Source organism: Hyperoodon ampullatus, assembly GCF_949752795.1.
Source record: "Hyperoodon ampullatus genome assembly, chromosome: 12".
NCBI classification, from domain to species: Eukaryota; Metazoa; Chordata; class Mammalia; order Artiodactyla; family Ziphiidae; genus Hyperoodon; species Hyperoodon ampullatus.
In genome coordinates this window covers 72,610,451-72,637,033 of record NC_136925.1, presented here as the reverse complement: position 1 = coordinate 72,637,033, position 26,583 = coordinate 72,610,451, and the positions used below count along the sequence as shown (strand labels likewise).

At 43.9% G+C, this 26,583-nt stretch overlaps 1 protein-coding gene across 2 annotated transcripts in view; it reads right to left on the bottom strand.

Moving 5' to 3' along the window:
* SASH1 (SAM and SH3 domain containing 1) overlaps positions 1–26,583 on the bottom strand; it is a gene marked incomplete at its 5' end in the record, with an annotated part of 189,705 nt that overhangs the window by 81,643 nt on the left and 81,479 nt on the right. For both annotated transcript variants that reach the window (XM_079716634.1, XM_079716635.1), the window contains 2 exons: positions 14,749–14,798; positions 14,929–14,979. In XM_079716634.1, the coding sequence (XP_079572760.1) occupies positions 14,749–14,798; positions 14,929–14,979 (101 nt within the window). The remainder of the gene's footprint in view (positions 1–14,748; positions 14,799–14,928; positions 14,980–26,583) is intronic.

Below are 26,583 nucleotides of genomic sequence, written 5' to 3'. Positions count from 1 at the left end.
TATGCCCCTGTGTGCCTCAACACTACAGATTTGGTTGTTAAGAAGTAAAAATGACAAACTTCTATAAAGCATTGGTCTGGGTTTATCAAGCACATTCATATATATATCTCATCAGATTTCAGGCTCACAGAGACCCTGAAAAGAACTAGCCCCATTACACAGATGGAGAGACTGAGGCCTGGAGTATTCATGGAAGTGACTTGTCCCTAAGTCACGGAGCTGGGGCTTAAACTCAGCTCTTCTGACGTCCAATCCAATGTCCTACCCACTAAAAACCAGAGTCACGATACTGTGAGCCCGAAGCCAAAACAATGTGCACTTACTGGCACTGACAGTGCAATTTAAGTTTGTGACTTGGCCGCAGGAGGCTGCAGCCCCAGGTCAAGCTCTGACTTTTGATGTTTCCTCAACAGGCATACAAATTAAAGCGTTAAAAAAAAAAAAAGAGGTCTTGAACTTCTGTTCATTCTTGTTTTGGTGTAAACAGTAAAAACCAATGCCTTCCTTTAACGGCCTTGATGCGAACTTTAATTTTTTTTTTTTTTGGCTGCGTTGGGTCTTCATTGCTGCGCACAGGCTTTTCTCTAATTGCGGCGGGCAGGGACTACTCTTCGTTGAGGTGCGTGGGCTTCTCATTGCGGTGGCTTCTCTTGCTGCGGAGCATGGGCTCTAGGTGCACAGGCTTCAGTAGTTGTGGCACACAGGCTTCAGTAGTTGTGGCTCGCAGGCTCTAGAGCACAGGCTCAGTAGTTGTGGCGCACGGGCTTAGTTGCTCCGCGGCATGTGGGAACTTCCCGGACCAGGGTTTGAACCCGTGTCCCCTGCATTGGCAGGCAGATTCTTAACCACTGTGCCACCAGGGAAGTCCCAAAGTTTACATTTTATTCAGGTTTTTATTATCTTCAGAATTACTAAATTACTGTCAAAACCAAAATAAACCAAAACAGGATTTTATCACATTATTTTCACAACAAAAGCTAGTTTTTATAAAATGAGAACAAAAAAAACCTGTAAGTAGCTTTGTTTACATTTTTAATGGCTGCCGTTTATTCTGTAAATAGAGCACAATTATTCCTTCCTTCTAGTTATTTCCCCTTTAAAATTTACTGCATATGTGTAATAAATATGTGGTCCAAGAAAGGCTTTTCTGCAAGGAAATGTGGCTGAGATTTCAGGCTGGCTGGATCAACAGGGAAGCACCTGCCTGCTCCTCTGGAAGGCTGTTTGGTTATCAGTATGTGTGATGCAGCCCTGAGCTCAGGAACGGGTGTGGCAAGGGAGTGCCACTCTGCCTGGTACAGGGTGCATATGGGGTAATTTATCCCAGCAGAGGCTGGCACAGTAAGGAAAACCACCCTTTGGTATTCTTATCAAATTTGCATGGACCAGCAGGGAAAGCCAGGCTGCAGAGAGCTGGCCCCTACCCGCCAGAGCCTCGGGATGGGGAAAGGGAGCGGGGAGACAGGAGGAAAAGAGGCTCCTTTCAATGACCTCTTCGGTCTGTTTCCATGGCGATGGCTCCGGAAGCGGGTCAGAACTTTCTCAGTGGAAACAAACAGTGGCTCCCATTCACCATCACCCAAGCCACGCTGGCCGCACTGGCCGCTGTGCCATCTGGACACAGAGGAACCTGGGGAGGGATGCGGGGTCCAGGGCTGCTGCCAGCCTTTCTTCTGTCAGCTGTTGGGAAGGGAGGGGGGAGTCAGTGAAGCCGCCTCTGAAGGCCAAAGCTGGAAGAGCTGCGGGCATGCAGGGCCCTTCCTGGCCGCCTGATCACGTGCTGGAGGCACAGGAACCAACCACCTTCTAGGACAGGGGCATGGGAGCCACCTGCCAGCCCTACGTCTCCTGGCCGGCAGCACAAAGGATCGGGTCCTTTCCACAGCGACCACTGCCACAGTCTTTCTTTCGTTTTTGTTTTTTGTGTGGTTTTTTTTGCGGTACGCGGGCCTCTCACTGTTGTGGCCTCTCCCGTTGCGGAGCACAGGCTCCGGACGTGCAGGCTCAGCGGCCATGGCTCACGGGCCCAGCCGCTCTGCGGCACGCGGGATCCTCCCGGACCGGGGCACGAACCCGTGTCCCCTGCATTGGCAGGCGGACTCTCAACCACTGCGCCACCAGGGAAGCCCTCTTTTGTTTTTTTTTCACTTTTAATTCCTTCAAGACACAGCTGATGAAAAACGTTTGGATGTTATAAATACTATGAAAATGGGAACTCAAGCTTTCCTATCTTCTCAGATCTCATTTTTTAAATTGAGGTACACTTGACGTATAACCTCATGTGAGTTTCAGGTGTACAACACAGTGATGTGATATTTGTATATACCGTGCAGTCATCACCACAGTAAGTCAGACCTCATTTTTAGATCCCCGCACATCTCCTCTGCCACATCCTCGTGCCCTCCACATTCAAAGCCATGAACGGGCTGCCAACTCCTCCCTGAACTTTGTAATTCCGCTGGCTGGTCTCACTTTGCTCTCGGATTGCTTCACATCCTTCCTCCTTCCGATTCTGTGGCTTCATCTGAAGTGACGCACGAGCACCTGCTAGAGGTGATTCGGACACCAGGCAGCGCTGCCGGGGACACCATGACGATAACTGATGTCCACCAGCGTCATCTGAGCGGCCCCGGGATCCACTGGTGACTGAGGTGCGGAGAAGAAACACAGAGCTTCAATCCGACTGACGAGAAACAGGTTTTGGCAGAGTTCATAAAGCCAAGCTGCTGCTTGAGAACCTCCTGGGAAACTTGTTACAGTCTCCAGAGTTCCACGTTTGGAGAATCCGATTCATCGGGGCTGGGCGGGGCCCGAGGGTCTGTCTTCAACAAGCTCTCCAGCTGACTCTGCCTTGCGGATGTGCTTGGAACCACTGTTGTAACCCGGTAGAAGATGGGAAACGCGTTCCCCATCCTCCCTTCTCCGCCCCCTCCTTGTATCCTTGTACTCCACCACCTCCAGAATATGGAAAGCAGTACTGCCAGTGAGGTTTTCAGAAGCGAATACAGAATACACTAAGATAAAACAAGCAGCCGATATGCTTCAAGCGTTTTCCTGACTGTGAGGTTTTATTTGGACAAAGCTTTTAGAGAAGGTCGGGGCGGGGTTGAGCCTTGACTTGGGGAGCTGTGGTGGATCTGCAGTCCGTCACCTTAGCTCAGCTGGACTACGTTTGTTTCCCAGATCCCTTCCCCCGACTGGGTCAGCGTGGGCCACGTGAGATGGTTCACGTGAGGCGCGCAAAGCAGAAGCGGCGTGGTAGCTGTTTTCCTTCTGGGCTTCAGGGTCAGTGCAGGGCATGAGGCCCTGCTGAGGCCAACACATGTCGTCACGTGTCCCCTGGGTCACCGAGTGGCAGGGCAGCAGCTGGGCTGCAGTGCTCGCATTCCTGCCCAGTCTCCTCCTCGGGGTCTCCGATCCTGGGCCTGTGGCTTGTTTCCCTCCCGGGGAAGGATGCCAGCCCCTCCTGCGGGTTCCTGACGTTGGAGGCTTGCTGGGCGGTCGTGAAGATGTCTGGGTTTCAGCCCATCCTTGTAGGCGGCGATCTGTTCTCTTTCCTCACTTTCCCACATCATTTCTGCGCCAAGTGCCAGTCCTGCGGACTTCAGGCCACATCCCTGGACAAAGAGGGAGCAGCCTCCACAGACACAGGAGGTCAAAATGCTATAACGACGTGACCCTAACATCTGCTTCTCCAACAGAACCCTGACTGATGGGGAATTTATGTGGCTCTCGGCCCCACCCCTCCCTGCAGGGGTGGGCGGTTCCTCCTCCTCCAGTCCCTCTGCACTGTGCCCACGGGGTATCATATCACTGTGTCTTGTCTTCTTCGGGGTGTCAGAGGATGGCGACCTTTCTTATCCTGTTCATCTTTCCAGGGCCTAGCATATTCGTCCACACAGCCGAAACATGAAAAGTGTTTACTCAATTAAACTTCACTAGAGGCCTAGCCTGTCTTCCCTAAGTGCATCCATCCTTGTGTGGTCCTGGTGGTGGAGTCTATGATAAAGGCCTGGCGCTGGCAGATAAACAGGTCTGGATTGGAATTCCACCACTGCCTCAACCAAGGTTTTTGGACTCGTGATCTTGGGATGTCATTTAGCCTTTCTAAACCTCGGTTTCCTTAACTGCCAACTACCATCCACATTATAGTTTTGTTAGGAGGATTTACACACACAAGTTGTAGGTATGGGTCCTCCCTTATTCCTGCCAGGAAAGGAATGCTATTTATTTACTGATAGCGCCCCCCCTCCCCGGCCCAGTGTTCTGGTCACCTCTCCTGCAGGACAGACAATCATCGGTGGCCACCTCTGCACGCTAAATACCTCCTGCAGTCGCTCGATGCAGCCCAGGCACGTGGACTCAAGCTGGGCTGGGTCAGCTGGAGGCTCCCTCACCAGACGGAGCTCGGGGCCATAGAGTTTTCAGAGGGAAACAGCTGAGGTGGAGAATTCTGGCACAGCTGCTCTTACTTGGAGCCCCTGCGTTCTGGAATGTTGAGCCCCTCAAGTATGCTGCGCGATGGAGCACACACGTGTGCGGCCCACACAAACACATATTTCAGCACGTTGCGACCGCACGGGCTCTGTGAAGGCGGTGGTTGTCTCCCGGCCCTCCCCCACCCTCCTATCTTTGGGGCGTTGAAAGGACAGGAGAGCTCGTGGGGGAGAGGCGCATTGTAAGGGACCGTGGCCACTACGAGCCGCGTGTCTGGCACCGTCTACTGAGACGCAGGATGGAAACCACAGGTGCACTGCCGTGCCGGGCAGCACCCTACCTTCTGCGGCTGGGGAGAGAACAGCACTTACCTAGGCAGGCACGGCACTGGGTATTTCACACAACCACCCTCGGAAGGGGCTTTTATCCTGCACGTTTTATCGATCAGGAACCCAAGGTTTGGAGAATTTAAATCCCACAACTAGCAGAGCTTAAATTCAGGCTCGGATTCTGTCCAACACCAAAGCTGACATGAGCGACAGTGAACGTGGCGAGTCTGGCCGGTGCCCAGCACGCTTCGGAATGGGTCAGAAAATGAGCGATGTCCCAGGCTAGAAGGAACCCAGAGACCCCCTGACTCAGGCTCACTGCCGTGTCACTGGGAGCTGAAGCCTGGAGGGTTGACAATCACAGACAGACTGGAAGCCCAGCCCCTGGACAGTGACCTTGCCCTCATGTCCACAGCCCTGGCAGAGGGCTACTGCTCAACTGATTAAAGCAAAGGAATACAGAATACATATGGTGATGCCTCGCTCTTGGTGCAGCCTATTTATTTTCTGAAACTTATGTTTGCTGTCTGCCTGTCTCACATCGCCCCCTCCTCCCTGTGAGCTCCAAGGACCAGACACTGGGGGCCCGAGTCGCCTTTGGTGCGGCTCTAACGGGCCACGAGCGCCCACCTCCCTTTCCTGGGGGGACAGTGGGGACACACCCCCCTGAACCGGGCCGAACCGACTTGTGAGCCATTCTGAAGAACGTGCCTCCACAAGGCTGCTGCACCCCTCACACGTGCTCTTTCCCCACGGGAAAGAAGTGGTGTTCCCCTCCACGCCCCACAGCTCTGCCACAAACAGGATGTGGAAACGGGATGCATTAGTCTCAGCTCCGGGGGACACGGCTTGACCTGGATTTCCCAGCAAACCCGCAGGCCTCATCAGCAAGTCTCACTGACTCTGGTCTGTTCCCAAGGAGGACTGATAAACAGTCACCGTGCATGTGGGCTTCTAGAGCTCACGTTTACCGGTGAGAAAGAGAGCCCCGGCCCGTCACACAGGAGTCCACGCGACCACAGGCTCTGGCCCCTGCCCTCAGGGGGCTTCCACCAACGGATGAAGCCTGAGCCCCTCTCCTCAAGCCCAGGCGCTGGGAACGAGCTAACTGAGGAAGAGGAGGAGGTCCCACCTCGAAAGAACTTCTGAAATTTCTTACACATTTCAGGATTTTTTTTGAATTGACAAAAATACTCCAAAACGGACTGTGGTGACAGTCGCAAAAACCCCGAGAATAGACGTTCTAAAACCCACTGACTTGTATACTTTTTAACAGGGGAGTTGTATGGTATGTGAACTATACCTCAATAAATCTGTTACGAAGAATAAAAGAAAACAAGTGTACTTTCCCAACAAAACTGCAGGTTTAAAACATTTTAAGGATTTTTAAAATTAATATTCTGTGTGCTTCTCCATATCATACCTTTATCTGGAGACGTTATGTGGAGCCCAACTTGAACAAGACTGCAGAATGGAATTGGGTGCTAAGGGGAGTGGCAGCTCTTAGAAGGAGATCCGGGGATCTGTGGAAACTACCATTCTCTCCACTACGTTAAAATGCTTTTAACAGGTGTCTTTTTAATCCTAATATTCACAAGCAGAAAGCACTGACTTCATATGACACTGCTATCATTTTAGGGAGACACTGGCATATGCTAGCTAACAGGTGAGACCAAAGGAGGTCTTCTGTAATTCCAGTCCTGGAGAGAACCCAGTTTTAATCTTACTTCAAAGTACTGGGGGCATTTAATAAATTTCATGCAAGTATTTAATGAGCACTTGCTCTATGCAAACCACTGTTCTGGATATTAAAGAAAATCCAAAGAGAGGAAGAGAGTGAGTTCATGGCCTCAAGGAGCCCACGATCATGCTGGGTTGGGTTGGGATGAGAAACGTGCACAAGGGGCTAGAGCCAGGGGCAAGGGCATGAACTGGGGTCAGACGGAAGAGGCAATGATGACAGACAAGATTGTTGAGCGCCTATTAGATGCCCGATAGCTTACTGAGGCCAGTACTGTAATGGTTATCCTCATTTTATAGTTGTGGAATCTGTAGATATAAAGGTTAAGTAACTAGCCAAGAGTTGGAAGAAAGCACCTGGATGCGAACCCAGAGAATCTGCTTTCAGGCCAGGCATCTTAACCCCAAGGCTATAATGGCACTTCGACCAGATTAGGATTTTTGTCTCTTGCTCTGGGACCTTAGGCAAGGTACTTATCCTCAAAGATAGTACGGATCTCAATGAGTTCATGAAAAATTAAATGATAACATACAATAAAAGTGACTAGCACCAGTGCCCAATACACATAAATAACCCAAGAAGCAGTGCTATAATGCTGACAACAGTGATGATGATGATACACGTGACAGTACATTAAGAGACATCAAATCCACACAAAATTGCTACTGGATTCCAAGAGGTGGAAAGAATACAGCCGGCGACGGGACTGAGAAAGCATTCAAGGAGAAGCAGTCCTTAAAACAGGACTTAAAAGAAGGAAATGTTTTCAAGGCAGGAACTCCAGACAACCCAGGAGGCATCTGGAAACAAGAGCATCCCGTGGGTCTGGAACTGGGTCATGTGGCTGGGAAACTGGGAGATGCAGCAGTAAAGATGAGCTGGTGCTCTATGGGGGGGAGGGGGGAGGAGGAGGCATGGGGGGCGGGTTTTGATCACGAAGGTGAAAGCCTGCAGAGATCCTAAATTGTAAGTGTCCCTGAGGGGATCTCAGCATCCTCTCAGTGTGACGGGACCTAATTGCCTAACTGTGCTTTAGGGAGTATCTTCCTGAATGCTCTTTTCCAGTTCGTGAGAAGACCGTTAAGGGTCTCACGTGGAGTAGTGAAGATGAAAAGGAGGGGAACAAGGGAAAGTTGTAGAAGTAGGAGCAACAAGACTTGGCAGTTAGGTTTTGGAATCGTGGAAGAAGAGTGGGAATAAGATGTAAAGGCTGCGTGAAGTGTGGAAAGTGGTCCCTAGGACAAAAGAGGGGACATATGGGCAAAGAACAGGTTGTCACAGTGAGAAGGAAGGATAAAGAAGGGGTGGTATGTTCTACCATAAGAATGTGCAGCTTGGGGTGACTGGAATCGCAATGAGCAGACATCAGACAAAAGACTGCAAATGGGGGCTTCTCTGGTGGCGCAGTGGTTGAGAGTCTGCCGGCCGATGCAGGGGACACGGGTTCGTACCCCGGTCCGGGAAGATCCCACGTCCTGCGGAGCGGCTGGGCCCGTGAGCCATGGCCGCTGAGCCTGCGCGTCCGGAGCCTGTGCTCCGCGACGGGAGAGGCCACAACAGTGAGAGGCCCGCGTACCGCAAAAAAATAAAAAATAAAAAGACTGCAAACAGGCAGGTCACCAGATGGGGGGATGGTGCAGACGGAGAGGCGTAGATGTGACGTGGGTGCCCACGACAGTAGTTCAAAGCCACGGGTCGGGTGGGTATCTTGGGAGAACTTGCAGGCTGGATGAAAGCTCCAGGGGAACAACCAGAGTAAGAGGTGGGCAGGGAAGAAGGGAGCTGCCAAGAGTGGGCATAAAGTGCGGGGAGAGAAACTGGAAACCACAAAGTCAGGGACGCTAAGGGCGGAGAGAGCAGCGTGACCAAAGGGAAAATCAGTGCCAAATGCAACAAGCATCTGCGAGGGGGAGGGGCCTCGGACCTTGGGAAGGGCATCTCAGCAGGGAAGGAAGAGAGGAGTCCGGCTTTAGGGGAAAAGTTTAGCAACTAGGAGGGGAGAGAAATGGAATTACGGTTTGGGAGGATGGAGGGATTCTCACGGGGTGGAGAAGACGTGGCATGTACCAGTGTGCACTCACCCACCCACTCACGCATGTACCCAACGTTACTGAAAGCCTTTTATGTAAAAGATCCTGGCCTTAGCGTGGGAGGCGGCACACACACACACACACACACACACACACACACACACACACGCACACACGCAGCCACCACCTAGGAGCACCCATAAGTGCAGTCCACTGCAACAGCAGCAGGAGATCTCAGGGGTTACAGAGTCCAGCAGCGGGACGCTTCACCTCCATCTGCAAATCAGGGAAGACTTCTGGGAGAGGCAAGGCCAGAGCTGAGCTTTTAAGGTTGAATGGAAGAATTTCCCTGGCGGTCCAGTGGTTAAGACTCGGCGCTTCCAATGCAGGGGTCCCACATGCTACACGGCCAAAAATAATAAAAATAAGGTTGAATAGAGCTTGCGCAGGTAAGGGGGGTGGGGAGGACGGTGAGAGTAGGGGACAGGGCACCCCACCGGAGGAGCAGCATTCAAGAGGCTCAGCGTCCGCGGGAGAATATGGCCCCTCTGAGAGATTGCAGGAGCCCCACCCACCTGGAGCAGATGGAGGGAGGAGGCATCCAGGCAGGCAGAGGGTGGATGACGGGGACGCAAGTAATCCAGAGAGTAGGTAGCAGGTGACGGGGGTGGGGGTGGGGGTGGTGGTGGACCAAAGGGGACACATGAATGCCTGCTGGGGCTCCTTCCCTGAAGTCTAGAGGAAAGAGGAGGGGAAGACAGATATTTGAGGGGGAAACAAGGAAAGTTGACACCTTCCAAAGAGTCACCAGGACTTCCCTGGCAGTCCAATGGTCGGGACTCCACACTTCCAATGCAGGGAGCGCGGGTTCGATCCCTGGTCGGGGAACTAAGATCCCACATGCCACGTGGCTCGGCCAAAGAAAGAGTCACCAGCTTGCCAGATGAAACAGTTCCGAGAGTGAAGCAAAGCCAAATGGAATAAATGCTTGCACTGAATATTTATAAACTCTATCCATCTTATCCGACCACAGAACACAGCTCTCTCCCTTTTATTATATCTTCCTCTTCCATCATGCTACTATATTTTGGGGGCTTTTTCACCACAGGTAATGAAAGAAAGGGAAACTACATCAGAGAATGTTCAACTCTAGTGAAAGACTTAGTGGAAGAGCGTTTATAAATATTGGCTAAGGTGAAGTTTTGAGATTTATTTTGGACCTTCCTGCCTCTATAGATAAATGAGAGACTCGGCTTATATAAGAATAAAACTTGTTCCTACTTCCAAGGGAAACCGAAGTGGAGGTTTTAACTGCTGCTATTTACATAGTGCTCATGAGCTCAATGCACCTCTCACCTCTCTATCTGCCTAAGCAATACAACTACAGGTACTTTGGAATTAGACCTTAGTGGTTAGGAGCATGAATTCTTAAGTGGGAGCCAATCTGGGATCTGTCACATATTAGCTGTGTCGCCTTGGGCCATTTAGCAACCTCTCTGTGCCTCAGTTTCTGCATCTGTCAGTGGGAATAAGAGCACCCAGAACAGTGCCCTGTGCTCATAGCTGGTGCTCTGGGAACAGATGCTGCATGAAGAAATGAGTAGGGTAAAGTGGAGTGTGTCGTACAGGGTTTCTAGGAAAGCTTTGTAAGGGAAGTGCCTTTGGGTTTTTGCCCTTTTACCTTCTTCCCTTTACCCTGCTTCTCCTTCCCTCCTGGTAGATGCAGCAGCATTTTAAAACTGGAGGGAGGGAGGGAGGAAGGGAGGGAAAGGGAAAGGGAGAGGACAGTCTGAGTTCCTGAAGGCTTGCTTGAGCCACAGTGCCAGCCCTGGACCTACCCATGAACAAGAATGTATCTAGTGAACCCTGTATTAGTTTATGCCACTACTTGTCAGTTACCTGTCACTAAACTTTGTTGACTGAAGAAAAACACACAACATAAAAGTTGCAAGTTAAGTTTTATTTGGAGATCTTACTGAAGACTATAGCCCAGGGGACAGCCTCTCAGAGAGCTCTGAGGAACAGATGCTAAGAGACAAGGGAGGAACCAGGATATATAGGATTGTTTTTTTCCTTTTTGGCTGAGAAAAAAACGCATAGTTGTACATCAAAAGATTACTACTAATCACCAAAAAAACCCAGACATTTCAAGTTAATTATTTTAGTGGCTTTCTACGTATGAGAAGATGCAAGAATCTGGGCTCACTGAAATTATTCCTTAGGAATGCATCTTAACTAATAGGGCCAGGATCCAAAGCACAGAATGTCTCCTGGTTTTTCTCCATACAGAATTCCCTGGGGTGGGAGGCACTGCAGTGGCTGACGGCTCCATCTTTACAGAACTGGGATGGAGGCACCACATTCCCTGCCTACACCCACTCCGAATAGGTAGTTACAAAGATGTTTTCCAACAAAAACGGCTTGTTCTGTTATTCTTGAGAATAACTGGTGAGTAACAAAAATTTTAACTAACATTCACCTTTTCAACCAGTCAACACAAATCCAAGATTGGTGTAATAAAGTGGATAGTCTCATCAATAGGCAATGCAAATAGATATAAATAGAAGAGGTTCAAATTAAAGCTCCTTTGGCCTCCTTTATTATATTTTCAGTGAAAGCATATGGAGAGCCCACGGACTGTAAGAAAATAAGGATGAATGGGGACTCTGTCACACTGCGAAGGCGGGTGGGAGGGGGGCAGCTGGCAGGTCCATCCCCTCCCTCCCTCTCTCTCTCTCTCTCTCTCTCTCCATCCATCCCTCCATCCACCCCTGCTTTCACCATGCAGGCCCTGCACATCTAGACGCCAGATGGGCCAAGCCAAATAGAGCCCAAGCAGCCCCCTACTTGTCAGGCTACCCAGGCGCTGTCAGGTCAGGTATATTAGAATTCTCACTGCTGGTCTTCCCCCCACAAAACCCACCTCCTGGGTGTCTTCTTGCCAGAGTTATATTCCTGTAACTTAAGACTTTAAACCTTGTGAAATGCAAAATACCACTGGGAGAGGTGATGTATTTTTTAGAAAACAGATATTTGCATCATAATTAATGCCTAATACTTTTCTTACAACAGGTTTAACTGGGGGAGAAGGGAGGGCAGGGGTGCTGAGGACCCTGAGACCACTGTGAAGAGAGGGGGGACTGGATCCGGAAGGGCCCATCAACCTCTCAGCTCCCCTGTTACCTGCTGCCATCATCTATGCCTCTGCTTCTAAGGCGGTGCTGCTGTTGGATTTGTCCACTTTTGTTTACTGAGTTCTCCTGCCTTTTGAATAAAAAGTAGAAGAAACCATCTGCCAATAAAACAACACTGCTGACTCAGAAGGATATTCTGGTTGGCAGATACTCTGCAGACACTCACCAGACACAACCGAACTGGTTTGCCAGGTCGTCCTCCAGGGCTTGCAAAGTTACCAGCAAGGATTTTCACTTGAAGAATAGCAGGATTTTGCATTTCAAAGTACTTGCATTTTCAAGTAGAAAAATACAAATAATTCAATATAAACACTACATCAAACCTACTCAGATTATAATCTGACCTTGAGCGTCCAGGGTGATACCTCATGTTTAAAAGGACAAAAACAAAAAACAAAAAACTTTGGAAGATTTAAATCCAAAATAATCATCAATTTCAGAATAAGTATCACCATTTTGCAGCCATCACAGTAAAAACTGATTCAGGCAAGAATCATTAAAAGAATCTAAAACCATTAGGTAAAAATTTAATGAGGAACAAGACATTTACATAGTCTCAGATGACCTCCCCACAGAATAATTATTAATTACAAGAGAAAATTGTAACTTCTTAGAAGAAACCTGACAGACATCACTCTAACCAAAAGATCAGAATTAATATCACCAACGATGGGACAAACTGACATCATGATGTAATGCACCGTGGAGGCCACAGCACCAGAAATGCATTACCTGGATCGTAAAAAAAAAAAAACAAGAAACAAAAAAAACCCCAGATCAAGAAACATTTCACAAGACGCCTAGCCTACACTCTCAAAAAATATCACAAAGAAAAGCCAAGAAAGCCTTTCAGATTAAATGTGTAAGAGACATGACATGTAAATGCCATGAGTAATTTTTTTTAAAGTGCTGGATTGAAAAAAAAATGCTGTAAGAATTATTATTGCGACAACTAGAGAAAGTTGAATATTAACTGTATATTCGGAAAATCACTATTAAATATTTTAATTTGGTAATTATATTGTGGTTCTCTATAAGATTGTCCTTGTCTTAAGAGATACATGCTAAAGTATTTAGGAGTGAGGGTCATGAGGTGTGCAACTTAGTGAAGTAACAGTAAAAATTAATGATATTACATAAGTGTGTGTATGTGTGTAGAAAAGAGAGACCAAGCATGCAGATTGGTGAGTCTAAGTAAAAGTTATATGGGAGTTCATCACACAATTCTTGTAACCTTTCTGTAAGTTAAAAAACTTTTCAAAAGTTTTTTATTTTAATTAAAAAAAAAGTGTCATTGTTTTCGAAAACCATTTAAAGGGAAGTGGAGGATGAAATGGATTGAAATTTTCAATTCTTTAGAAACAACTAAATTTAAATAAACTATTGAATTTACCAGAAGCAGAGCGGTAGTATTACAGATGGGAGGTTGGGGATTGTCAGCAGCAGTGTGTGTGTGTGTGTGTGTGTGTGTGTGTGTGTGTGTGTGTGTGTGTGTCTCAAAATTGTTAACCTCAGGAGGCTGTCAGTCTTTCTCTGGGCCACAAGCATCATGCCACATTTCACTAAGTGGAGGATATAAACACAGAAAGAATGACTACCCACAATTGAGGGGAAGGAGAAATACCCAGCCTAAATAAGATGAGTACAAATTTGGTGACTTGGTGAGTCACTTCCTCTTAGGAGGAAAGGCAAACATTTCTTGCCCACTGAAAGATTCAGAGAGTCTGAGAGATCACCTGAGTTCTCAGCCTGAATCATGCCATTTAGGTAGCAAACCAGGTCAGAGAAGCCCACGGCCCCTTCACTCAGTGTTTCTGCCCACACTCGGTTCAACACCACCGTCGTACCTCCAATTTCAAAATCAATGTCAACTCAGCTCTCTTGGCTATTTCAGCCTCCACACTACTAAGTTCCTGGGAGAATACATGCAACTAAGACAAAGGAAATTCCTATTTACTGCACATTTACCTTCCAACCTTGAGTGGGCAGTGGCCTTGGTTTTCTTTTGCTAATCACCCCTAACATTCCTCAGGCCTGATCCAAAGCAGCTTAGTGAGAACTGAAGCTTTGGCACACAGCAGCCTTCCCTCCTGGAAGCCGCGTCTGTGCCAGCAGCACACACACGTGGATGGATTACGCAGAGCTGTGCTGTAAAGCACACACACGCTCGCCTAACGTGTGCTTTTCATTCCAGAAATACTTGATGCCTAAACCACTTCTACGCCTCTCTTGGCCTGAAACAGTATGAGTGGCTCTGTGCCAGAGGAAGTGTCTGTTTAAAGATGTGGACTTTCTCAAAAGTTCTTTACCTCAGAAAATCATAAATAGAACATGCTACCATAATTATGATAGAATAAAGTAGAAGAGGGAAAGGTTATAGGGAAAAAAATTTTTTTGCTTTGTTTTGTTTTTAACTGGCCAAAAAGAAATACTGGAAATATAAGATATAACATAGAATTATCTTCCATGAGAGTAAAAATTACAGGGTCCAAGTTAGGACAAGGAGGCAAACATACTACCTTTAACAGGAAACGGTAGTGAGCCTTTGTCATCTCTGTCACAAGCATTTATCTTTGTTTTAAGGTCACCCACCAAAGCAAGGTGCATAGAAGGTACTGTAATCACTGTTTTATTCTGGAATGTATTCTATTTTTGTACTTCACTTCTTTATGACTGTCATCCTATATCAAAAACCAGTGTAAAAGAAGAAAACCATTTTGGTTGACTTAGCTGTCCTTTTCCTTTTCTACATGCTCACTTTCAGATATTTAAGCTCACTTACCATAAGGAGTGTAAAATCAATTAACGCTTTGCAGAATCCTCTGCATCACCAACTGAATTACGAAACACACTCATCCATCTACACACACACACACACACAGATACACACCATGTAAGGAAAATGACATCAAGCTCTGTAGTACATACACAATATGATCACCCATTTCACGTCCCTCAGGACGGACCTAAAAGACACCTTAGAAATTCTGCTCCTGGACAGAAGGAAGAAAACTTACTTTCTTTCCACTTCTGGTGTTGACACGGTGCTACTGAAGCCCAGTGACTCCTAGGAGAGAAGATTCACAGTGTCAGTGTAGGCAGAACAGCAGGCTTCATCTGATTTCTACATAATACCACTTAAAAAAAAAAAAAAAAGGACGGAAGCAAAAATAGATGATTAAAGTCACTGTGCTTACTTCGATCTGGGACCGCAGCTGAAGTGACGTTGGGCTGGCTTCGGGTTTCTCCTAAAACAGAACAGATGCTGGTTTAATGAGACTTCCAAACGTGGCACACACCAGAAGACAAATAGTTGTGTAAGAAGAGATGGGGGTATTTGGAAAATGCTAGGGTACTGTGGGAATAGATGGAGGAGATAAACAGATTTTCCGGAAAAACTATTTTTAAAATGAGAGCCATACCCTTTTAAAATTGAACTGTTTTCCAAACTTCATCACTTGACACTGTTGATAATTTTACTGCAGAAGAAAAAAGCACCATCTAACTGAAGGGTACTAAGAGTTAATGGTGAAATGATGCTCTGGATGTGATCAGACCGTCAGCAGGACACAGAATTTACTATGATCCATTTGTGCCATAAAGTCACAAAGAAGAAGCAGAGAACTCAAACAATTTTAGAGATAAAGTCATAGAGTATAACACGCATTTTATGGTTTAAAAACAAAAAAAACTGTATCCCCTTCGAAAGAAAAAAAAGAGAGATAACCTGTTACCTGTGATAAAAAATAATATATTGAAATAAGCTTTGACAACAAAACAGGATAATTACACTATTAGAAGTGTTAGAATATGCCATAAGAAAATGAGAGTGATACTAGTAAATAGAGCACAGAGCACCGCACTGATTATTTTTCATAAGTAGAGAAAATTTTTAAATCTAAATAGGTGCTAAAGCGGAGGTTCGCATCAAAGTGTGATCCAAGTCCAGGGGGGTCCCCGGCTGATCAGCAAGTCATAAGCAGGATGATGGGCAGTTTTAGAGGAAGGAGTAATATCACTAATGTTGTACAAGTTTCAACTATCAGATTAATTATGAGTTTTTCAATAATCCTCTTGGGTTCTTTTTTTTTTTTTTTTTTTTTTTTTTTTTGCGGTACGCGGGCCTCTCACTGTTGTGGCCTCTCCCGTTGTGGAGCACAGGCTCCAGATGCGCAGGCTCAGTGGCCATGGCTCACGGGCCCAGCCGCCCCACAGGACGTGGGATCTTCCCGGACCGGGGCACGAACCTGCGTCCCCTGCATCGGCAGGCGGACTCTCAACCACTGAGCCACCAGGGAAGCCCTCCTATTGGGTTCTTAATGATTGCTATCTTCTTCACGACTGTATGTGCACTATATGAAGGCTGTTTTGTTGGTCTCAGCTAACATTCAGGAAATGGGGGCAGATCATCCAAATTACGAATTCTCAACTGCATCTAATTGTTCATTTTTTTTTCAGGTTGCTTATTTCATCATTAGCACAACTGCAAATCTAGACCAATATTTTAAAACTTAGCAATGAAACAGTAATGTAAGTGTAACTCGGAGTGAAAGTATAAATGTAAACAAGGTAACAGGAATCCAGTACAAATACAGAAGATAAAATGAATGTGTTGGGGTGATTAAATCTGAGAACAGGATGATGTGGACAAGCAGACCACAGGAGAAAAGTGTTTAATGGACCGGCAACCCACTCACCTCCAGTCCCAGGACCTTATTTGTTATGAAAAAATATCAGAGTGGTGTGAAGCCCCAATGAACTTCTCTTTGGTTAACATCCTCCTGGTTTTTATTGCCACCTTTGTTTATAATGATCAAATTTATATTCTGTCGCAAAACAATGTATGGAAATGTTTGAGTTACATTCCAAGTCCAATTGGTATGATGTCAGACACAAGTGCAATCAACAAAGGGGATATGTATTTCAGAGGTTCTCGGTGCTTAGAAACTAATCACGATGCCCTGATACCTAACCTCTTAGCATCACATAGAGAAATTTACAAACTTAAACAACTGGAGGTAAGCAAAGGTATAGCTTGCAATTTTTTCATCTTAAGTCTTCCTATTCAGGAGTCGGTATGGAAGCCTCGGCATTCTGACACAACTCTGTTAGTTCCTCTGAAATGGTCCCTCTAACACCCAACTCCATAATCGTCAACACGAAGTAACTGATTCGACTCTCTTCCCCTCCTCTGTTCTTAACTTTCTTCATACTCTAAGTCGCTACATTACTCGGTAACGTAGACCATGATAGGAAGTTACCTGCTTTTATTGTCCATTTTTATCTGCACTTTTCTAATAAATTTTATTTATTGAGTGCATCACTTGTTACTCCACACCATAAACCCAATGTTTACGGTATATTATGCAAAATGTACCCGTTCCTGCATACAAAGCTGATGCTTGTTAACAATCATATTAAATGTTCGATGATCTGGAACTAATATTCTAAACAATTCGTTTTCACATGTTAGTTTGTTACTTATAATAGACATTTGACTGTGCTGTAGCTACTTAGGAAATTGGTTGGATGTGTAGTTTGATATATAATGTATTAAAATTCACCCCATTAAAATAATGGACACAGTTATTGTTTCCATGCAGAACATCTGTTTTATCAGGAACAGGATATGTTTAACAGGAGATCTTGCACAATGTTTCTAGTGGTTTTTTTTTCTTTTTCCCCAGAACATGCCACAAAATAATGTTGTTCAGAGCAAACATTATTAAATTCATCTCTCAAGGAGAGATGACCATCACTGTTAAGAGGCATTTCTTAGAGTAAACGTATCCTAAAGTAAAAATATTACACAACTGAGGAGAAGCTTGTAAAATTATCCACTAAGTTAAGGACCCATATGATGTTTGGTGAGAAAACAGAATGGACTATGGGCAAAATTCCATCATTATGACATTGATGGATGTCACATGATATTAATGACAAACATACAAAAGACTATCATTCTATCATGTTCTTGTGAATGTGATGAAACCCACGTGGACCTAGCCTAAGAAATGGAACATTACCAATAAGAGTTAAAGCTAGCAGGTGTTCTGACGTACACTTGGATAAAACACCTTATGTACAGAGCATGAAACAAATCTTGAAAATGGGTCATACACACTTAAGGAAAAAGTGCTGGACAACTTTTTATTCTGTTTATCTCTAAAAAAAATTAGATTTTTTTTCACAGCACAGTGTGAAATGAAAAAGTGTGATAGAGTCAGACAGAAGAAGCACCCGTCATGTGTGCAGCAATAAAAGGTATTTGCTTATGTAATTCAGAAGGACAGATTCAGGTCAGAATGGGCAGAGAATTTGCAGCAACATGGATCGATCTAGAGATTATCATACTCAGTGAAGTAAGTCAGACAGAGAACGTCAAACATCCTGTGATATCACTTATATGTGAAATCTAAAAAAACCTGATACAAATGGACCTATTTACAAAACAGAAACAGACTCACACAAAGCAAACTTATGGTTATGAAAGGGGGTAGGGGAAGAGGAATAAATTAGGAGTTTGGGATTGACAGATACACACTACTATACATAAAATGGATAAAGAAAGTCCTACCGTATAGTACAGGGAACTATATTCAATATCCTGTGATAAACCATAATGGAAAAGATTCTGAAAAAGAATATATATATATATATACACATATATATATATATATACAAATAACTGAATCACTTTGTCGTACACCCAAAATGAACACATTGTAAATCAACTATACTTCAATTTTAAAAAATTAAAAGAACTATTGGGAAAAAAAAAAAGAATGGGCAGAGAAAGGCTCCTTGACATCCCTCTTCCCTGTCCAGCCCCCAGATTAGGCCGGCCCCTTCTCTGCTCCCAATTCAACCAGTGTAATAAAGGGGCAGGAAGCCATGGTTCTGGAGTTCCAGCAGAAGGAAGTCCTGATGAAGGGGGGAGGTGGAGTAAGAAGAATTAAAGAGACGCACCTGATTGCCCAGCCACTAACTACTTTATTCTGGGACTAATGGATGGTCTACAATACAATTCCTGATTTGGAAGTCATCACGTTGATGGAAATAATAAAAATTGTGAATACCATCAAAATCACTGAGTATGTATGTATCTTTTGGGCATGTTATGAGAAGTGATGATCCCTGAGAAATAAGATTCTTCTCTCTCTCACTAACATATTCTGACGGTTCCAGTTGCTACTGCTGTGTAACAAATCATCCCAAACTTAGTTACATAAACCAACAAGAATTTTGTTTTGCTCACAGATTCTGCAGGTAAGAATTCAGGAAGGGCATGGAAGAAAAGGCTTATCTCTGCTCTATGATGTCTTCCTCAGCTGGGAAGATTCAAAGGGGGTGGGGGGGTGACTTGATGGTTGGAGCCATAATCATCAGAAAGCTCACTTACGCACATGTCTGAAGGCTGATGCTGGCTAGCAGCTGGGACTGAAGCAGGAGGTATCAGCTGAACACCTATACATGGGTGCTGCCAGAGAGAGAATACCAAGAGAACCAGGCAGAAGTGTATTACCTTTTTTTAAGAAAAGTTACAATTTATTTTTTTTAATTTTTATTTTATATTGGAGTATAGTTGATTAACAATGTTGTGTTAGTTTCAGGTGTACAGCATCCATTATCCATATACACATATAGAAATACACTATCTATAATGGAATCACTTTGCTGTATACCTGAAACTAACACAACATTGTTCATCAACTATACTCCACTATAAAATAAAAATTAAAACAAGATATATAACCAAAAGAGCCTATGTATAGCACAGGAAACTCTCCTCAATATTTTGTAATAACCTAAATGGGAAAAGAATTTGAAAAATAATAGATATATGTATATGTATTACCTATTATAACATAGCCTCATATGGTGTCACTTCTGCTGGACCCACAAGCCCTTCCGGAGGCAAGAGTCCGAGCCCCATCTCTCATGTGAGGAGGGTCAAAGTCACATGGTAAGAAGGGCGCTGGGATGGGAGGTATCATTAGGCTGTTTGGAAACTACAGTCCACCATACTGACTGCCAAGGAGATGGGAGTTCAGGTTTTGAAACCAGGAATGAGATGAGACTATTTATTCTTGACAATGTCCTGAAACATTCTTTTGTGATTTTTATAGAGTTTACTCAAGCAGCATATCATGGCAATATATTTCATCCTGAACTTATCACATAAAACAAAAAAGAAGCAGACACAGATACACAGAACAAACTAGTGGTTACCAGTGGAGAGACGGAAGCGGGGAGGGGCAACAGAGGGGTAGGAGGGAAAAAGAGTTATTAATGGTATTGTATGACATCATGTGTGTGAAACGTTTGAAAACTGTAAAGCACTATTGAATTTTTTTAAAAGCTGAAGTATCCCAGTGTTTTAGGCTACAGTTATTATGTGTCTCTTATTTCAAACTTATTATAGAAAATCTCAAATATACAAAAGGAAGGAGAACAGTATATATAACAACCTCCCAAATGCTTCTTACCTAGCATCAACAATTATCTACTCATCAGGATCAACTTTGTTCCATCTATACCTGCACCATAATTCAGCTCCACCCTTTTACTTTGAAGAAAATCCCACACACCGTATCGTGAAATATCACAATTTTTTTTTTTTTTTTTTTTGCAGGATCTTACTTCCCCGACCAGGGATCGAACACGGGCCCCCTGCAGTGAAAGCATGGAGTCCTAACCACTGGACTCCCAGGGAATTCCCTCACAATTTTCAATGTTAAGATTTAGCTATCAGGGTTTCTTACATCCTAACTGTGGCTCAGTCTTGAGCAAATGGCTCTATTATCAGGAATTCGACTCTTTCCTAGCACTGGAAAACTTTCTTTGGTCACTGCAAAAAAAAAAAAAAATCACTTTCAACAAATTTAAATATTCCATCTGAATGTTGCAAAAGAACATGAAGAAACACACTCCAACTTGAACACAACCACAGAGTTCATTAGAGAAGGACTCACTACTGTTTCCCAGGTATAAATCTATCATCCTAATACTTTTTGAGTATGATATGCTCATTGACTTTGCTCTTGACAGAGTATTCTAAGCAGTATTTTATGAGAAATAACTCCAAACGTTGGTCCATGTTCAATATGGGCATCCAGAGAGCCACACAACACTGGAAGCTGAGCCTGAACCTGTAATTGTAGGTTAGGGTATCATAACTTGGTTAAAGTTTAAAAAATTTAAAAAGAAAGTGGATGTATGGAACTTGACCTATGAATTAAACTGCTTATCATTAAGCAACATGTGTATGCCTTAGTTAAGAATGACAAATATCATTAACATTACAAATTCTTAGTGAGTTTGTAAATTACAAACGCTTAAGGAAACCTCCCTAACTTAATGAAGTATTAACAGAGAAAGCCAAAGCAAAATATAAATATTGCCCAACATGGGTGCATGTAAGTATGTGCATAGGAAAAGGTCTGAGAGGATCTACACTTCTATTCTCTTTGCCGCTTTTTACCAGCATGTAATCTTGCATTACCTTTTATTATTTCTTTTTCTAACAATGGAAAATCAGCTTAAAAATACAATCTCCAAACCAGACTTACAGTGGTGATAATTTTGCAATACATACAAATATCACATACAAATATCAAATATTATGTTGTACTCCTGAAAGTAACATGATGTCTACCCCTCCTGCTTTTCCAACTGTAAAGTTCATTTGGCTTTGAGCACTGGCAACATTGAGGGAGGGAGAGATGTGGCGGAGGGTATGTCACTTATACTTCAATTTTTTTTTAAGTTGTAATAATAGTATTATAAATAGTAAGAAATGAAGAAAAAAGGTTTTAAAATTAAACAAATTTAAAAACAAATGCTTACTTATGATATCATATCATAAGTATATCATATGATATTACTTATATGTGGAATCTAAAAAAAGATACAAATGAACTTATTTAGAAAACAGAAAGAGACTCACGGACATAGAAAACAAACTTATGGTTACCAAACGGGAAAGATGGAGGTGGTAAATTTGGAGTTTGGAATACAGCTACACAATACTATATATAAAACAGATAGGGATTTCCCTGGTGGCGCAGTGGTTAAGAATCTGCCTGCCAATGCAGGGGACACTGGTTCGATCCTTGGTCCAGGAAGATCCCACTTGCTGTGGAGCAACTAAGCCCGTGTACCACAACTACTGAGCCCGTGCGCCATGACTACTGAAGCTTGCGTGTCTAGAACCTGTGCTCCGCAACAAGAGAAGCCACCACAATGAGAAGCCTAAGAACCGCAACGAAGAGTAGCCTCCGCTCACCACAATTAGTGAAAGCCCGCAGGCAGCAACAGACCCAAAGCAGCCAAAAATAAATACATATTTTTTAAAAAAAGGATAAACAACAAGGTCCTACGGTATAGCACAGGGAACTATATTCAGTATCTTGTAATAACCTATAATGGAAAAGAATCTGAAAAAGAATATATATACATACATATATATATAACATATTGAATCACTTTGTTGCACACCTGAAACATTGTAAATCAACTATACTTCAATTTTTTAAAAAATAAATAAAAAATTAGTTAGTTATAAAAATTAAAAATTTTAAACTGCAATCTCCAGATTCTATATATGTTTTTAAATTATCTACATGTATATGTTTATAAATGTATGAGAAAACATCTGAAAGGATTCCTAAACACCAATGATAGTTCCTGCAAAGGCCACTGTATTTCTGAACTTTTAACATATTTTAAAGCACATATTAATTTTGTATTTTTTAAACATAATAACCATTCTAAAAAATTAAATCTGATAATAATTTTAGTTTTACCTCAACAATTAAAATTAAAACTTAAGAAATATCAGAACTTAATTTGTCAAATTAGGCCATGCCCTGTATAAAATTCTTCAAGTGTTAAAATTTTTAATAACTAGTGTCATAAAGCTATGCATGAATTTTATGTTTAACAATAAAGGTCCATGATGATTTTAGAAATGATCTCATATTCATAATTTGAATGAAAGAGACTAAACCATAGTATCATACAGTTTTTTTAGAAAGGAATCAGATGACAAAATTACTAGGGGAGAAAACCTCAAATCCATTTCTTATCAACTTGGACAATTTCTGGAAATAGTTCCCTAAATGTTTATTACGTCTAACATAGAAGCAAAAAAAAAGAACAAATGTTTCGAGATGAAATCAGTGGTTTGCCAAAACCAGAACCAGAACCAAAACCAAAACATGAGAGCACGCGTGTGCTTTCACCAGCTTGGGCATGTGCACGCGTGCCCAAACACAGGCAACACACACACACACACACACAAACACACTATAAGGTCACACCAGTAGGGCATGGGTCAAATAGAAAACTAAGGTTCTGACCCTGATAGGCTACATTTTCACTCTGAAGTGCTACAACCTACTGTGTAATACACCAGCGTCAAAAACCCACTCAGGGCAGAGTAGGACCAGGAAAGCAAGTATCCTGCCCTCATCCTCACCCCAACTTTGTTTGCACGTTCTTGTGGAAATCCACACCTCTCCCTCCCTTAATGCTGGCAGTGCTGGAAGCCAAATGAACTTTACAGCTGGAAAAGCAGGAAGGCTAAACCCCTCTCCTATTCCAAAAGCGGACAGGAAGAACCTCAGGCGCCCACCAGCTCTGCTTGGCATCAAGTTCTCCTCCTCCACCGTGGGTACAGGAAGGAGGACTCGAAAAAAGTGAAAGGACTGAGTGCTTACAACTTTCAGCTACAAGTGAAACGCCACAGGCTCTTATTAATGTGTTCAATTAATGGAGGGAACCAAGCTCTGAACTGCTGGGCAAAGTTGCTGCTGGTGGTCGATTTTAAGACGCATGTGGCATCTCTCACTTGACAAGAAGACTGAAGTGGTGGTACCTCCCGTTGGCCAAGTCTTCTCCCCTCTTGTCTGACTCCTCCATTCCGGCCCATCAGTGTGGCATGTGTTCATTTTCCCAGGATTTAAACCTCAATGTTTCCTTAGGCGTTTTCTCACTCCCCATCACATCAGCTACTAGGAGCTGCTGCTTTTCCCTTCACATGGCTTCTTGCATCCAGCCAACCCATTCCATTCCCAAAGACACCGGCTTCTTTGCAGTCCTCCCCTCACAGACCTGGACCGCGCTGCACAGCAGAGTGGGAGGTGATGACGTCAAGCCGGGAGAATTGAGTTCCAGTCCGGCTCCCACTTTAGACCTCCGTTTTATTTTATTGGGTTTTTCCAATGGCAATGAAAGAGAAATGGACCATTTGATTATCTTTAAGTTCCTTTTGGACTCTAAAACCCCAGGATGGATCAGTGTCATGCCCATTCAAGCACTACTGTCCATTAAATCTTCCTGAAATCCTAATGCTATGTCCTTGCTATTTAAAGTGCTTCATGTATCATGAGCATTAGAATCACCTGGAAGCTTGTTAGAAAGGCAGTCTTGGGCCCCACCCCAGACCTCTTGAATCAAAATCTGCATTTTACCAAGATCCCAAGGTGATCCGTTTGCTCACGTCACTTTGAGAAGCACACTGCTTTGTACTCTGTGTCATTTCTCCGTTCCAAAATTTTCCCAAAATGTGGAAACACAATACCAACAGGATAAAGTCCACATTTCTGAAGGAGAGGCCATTTGGCCGACAGGCCAGATCATAAACCGGGTGCTGGGTCCAATGTCTTAGAGACCGGGTGCTGGGTCCAATGTCCCCTGAGTGCTTGCTGTCCTGGTAGTTTCACTTCTGCTTCCTTTCCACCCAAACCCTAGTCAGGCTTCAGATCCAGCTACAAACCCACCTCCCATTAAACCTTCGCTGCCCAACTGTGCCTTAAATGCCATTCCTGAGGGTCTCCCTATGTGTAGCTACTCTTCTGCTCGCTTATTTGCATCGTATTCCCTCAACTAGACCGTAAATGCCTTCTTAACAGGGATTCATTGTACCCACAGACAGACAGGCACACAGACAGACAGACACACACACACACACACACACACACACACAGAGTCTCACAGTCCAACAAAAACTATTCAGCACTTATTATGGACCAAGCCCCATGTGAAGTGCTAAAGAGGCAGCAGTGAACAAGACAAGGGTCCCTCTCCTCATGGCTGTTACTTTCTGAACAAGAGAAGTGCTTGATGGCTATCTATTGGTTTGATTTGTTTAAAGTGGATTACTCTGTCGGTAATTCTGACTCTTCCATTAATTTTTCATCCCAGTCCTACTGATTGGGACATGTATTTTCAAGCTTTAAGATTTCTTTCGGGTTGCAGAGTTACATCGGCAAGTAAAAGCAATTCAACAAATATTCTCAAAAAGATCTACAACTTAGACCTATAAGAACTTAAAAAGACCATGTTAAGGTATTGAATCACTTTTAGGGTAAAATCTGTAGTGGTCTGTGTGTTCTAAATTAGGTCCCACAGCTTGTCATATCTTATTTTACCTAAATCGTTCATAGGTGAAACAGGAAACGTTAGTTATTTTCAGGGTCCTGTAAATAAGCTCACCGCCCAGAATACCAAATTTTTTCTAATGAGTGAAAGTGAATGGAAAACTACTCTCATCCCACCACATCAAAGAAGAAATGTTCCAAGGAAAAAGCTTTTTTTTTCACAGTTGAATGCTATTACACTAACTGCAGTCTTAAAACCCAACTATAATGAACAGATCAGTGAATTTCTATAAGCATCGATAAGAAACCAAAAGTGGCAATTTCCACCTAGCCATTACTGCTCTGTGGTAATTGAGTCTCCTTGCTGCATTAGCCCATGTTCTCTAAGCATTTGTTACATATTTATTAGACCTCTCCACATTCCAAAAAATGACTTAAAATGCCTGATAAAACTTAAGTGCAATGTTGCCTGATAACGTTAAAAAACGAATGTAAATGATACAAAGAGGGAGAAAAATCAAGATTGTGTAGTAAAACTGGTCCATGAATTAGGTTAGTTCACAAAATTCAGGGTATGGATTCTACACTAAAGACAGACCACACATTTGGGGCTAAGCTTCTAATGTTTAATGCAAAAGAGACATGATTGGTTAGAGTGACATTATCCATCATGAGAATGAGAATTTCTCCTCTGGCTTCTGGCAGAGAGGACACTATATCACACTGACCAACGTCACAAGCCACACCCCTGCAGAACTGTCCCACAAGTGCTTTAACTTCAGCAAAGCTGGAGGTAGGCCTGAGATCCCCTAGTGAAAACCAAGGGACCTCCCAAGGGGACATTCATGAAATGCACATCCTCCTATCTACTGGAAGTACCCAGGACAGGGGCAGCACTCAGTCTGGGGAGAAAGCAGGGTGAGTTCTGCCATCTTGAAGCATGACTGTGCTGAAACACAGGGGGGAGTCAGTGAATGTTAGATGAATTGGTTAAAATCAGGGATAATTTTAATCTAAGAGTGTCAAGCTTGGTACTCTCGTGCCTCATTTCAAACAACAAGGCAGTACGATTCTTTAATTTCTAAACTGTCTTAGGAAATGATATACTAGATCTTTCAGGCTACAACTTGAACAGTGTTGAGTACATAGCATGCACCAAGCATCTTGAAGAGAGGTAGGAATAAGACCTAAACCGTTGCCCGATGATAGATCATTTCAATAAAATGCATCATGGTAGAAGAATGCACCTTTTACTATGAACAAAATAAACACAAGTATGTCATGTCATATAAATGTAAATATTAAAGGTACAGTGTCATGAAGACATTTTAATCACCCTTTTAAAAAAGTTGTGAGAGAATTCCCTGGCGGTCCAGTGGCTAGGACTTGGTGCTTTCACTGCCGGGGCCTGGGGTCGATTCGATCCCTGGTCGGGGAACTAAGATCCCGCAAGCCGTGCAGTGCAGC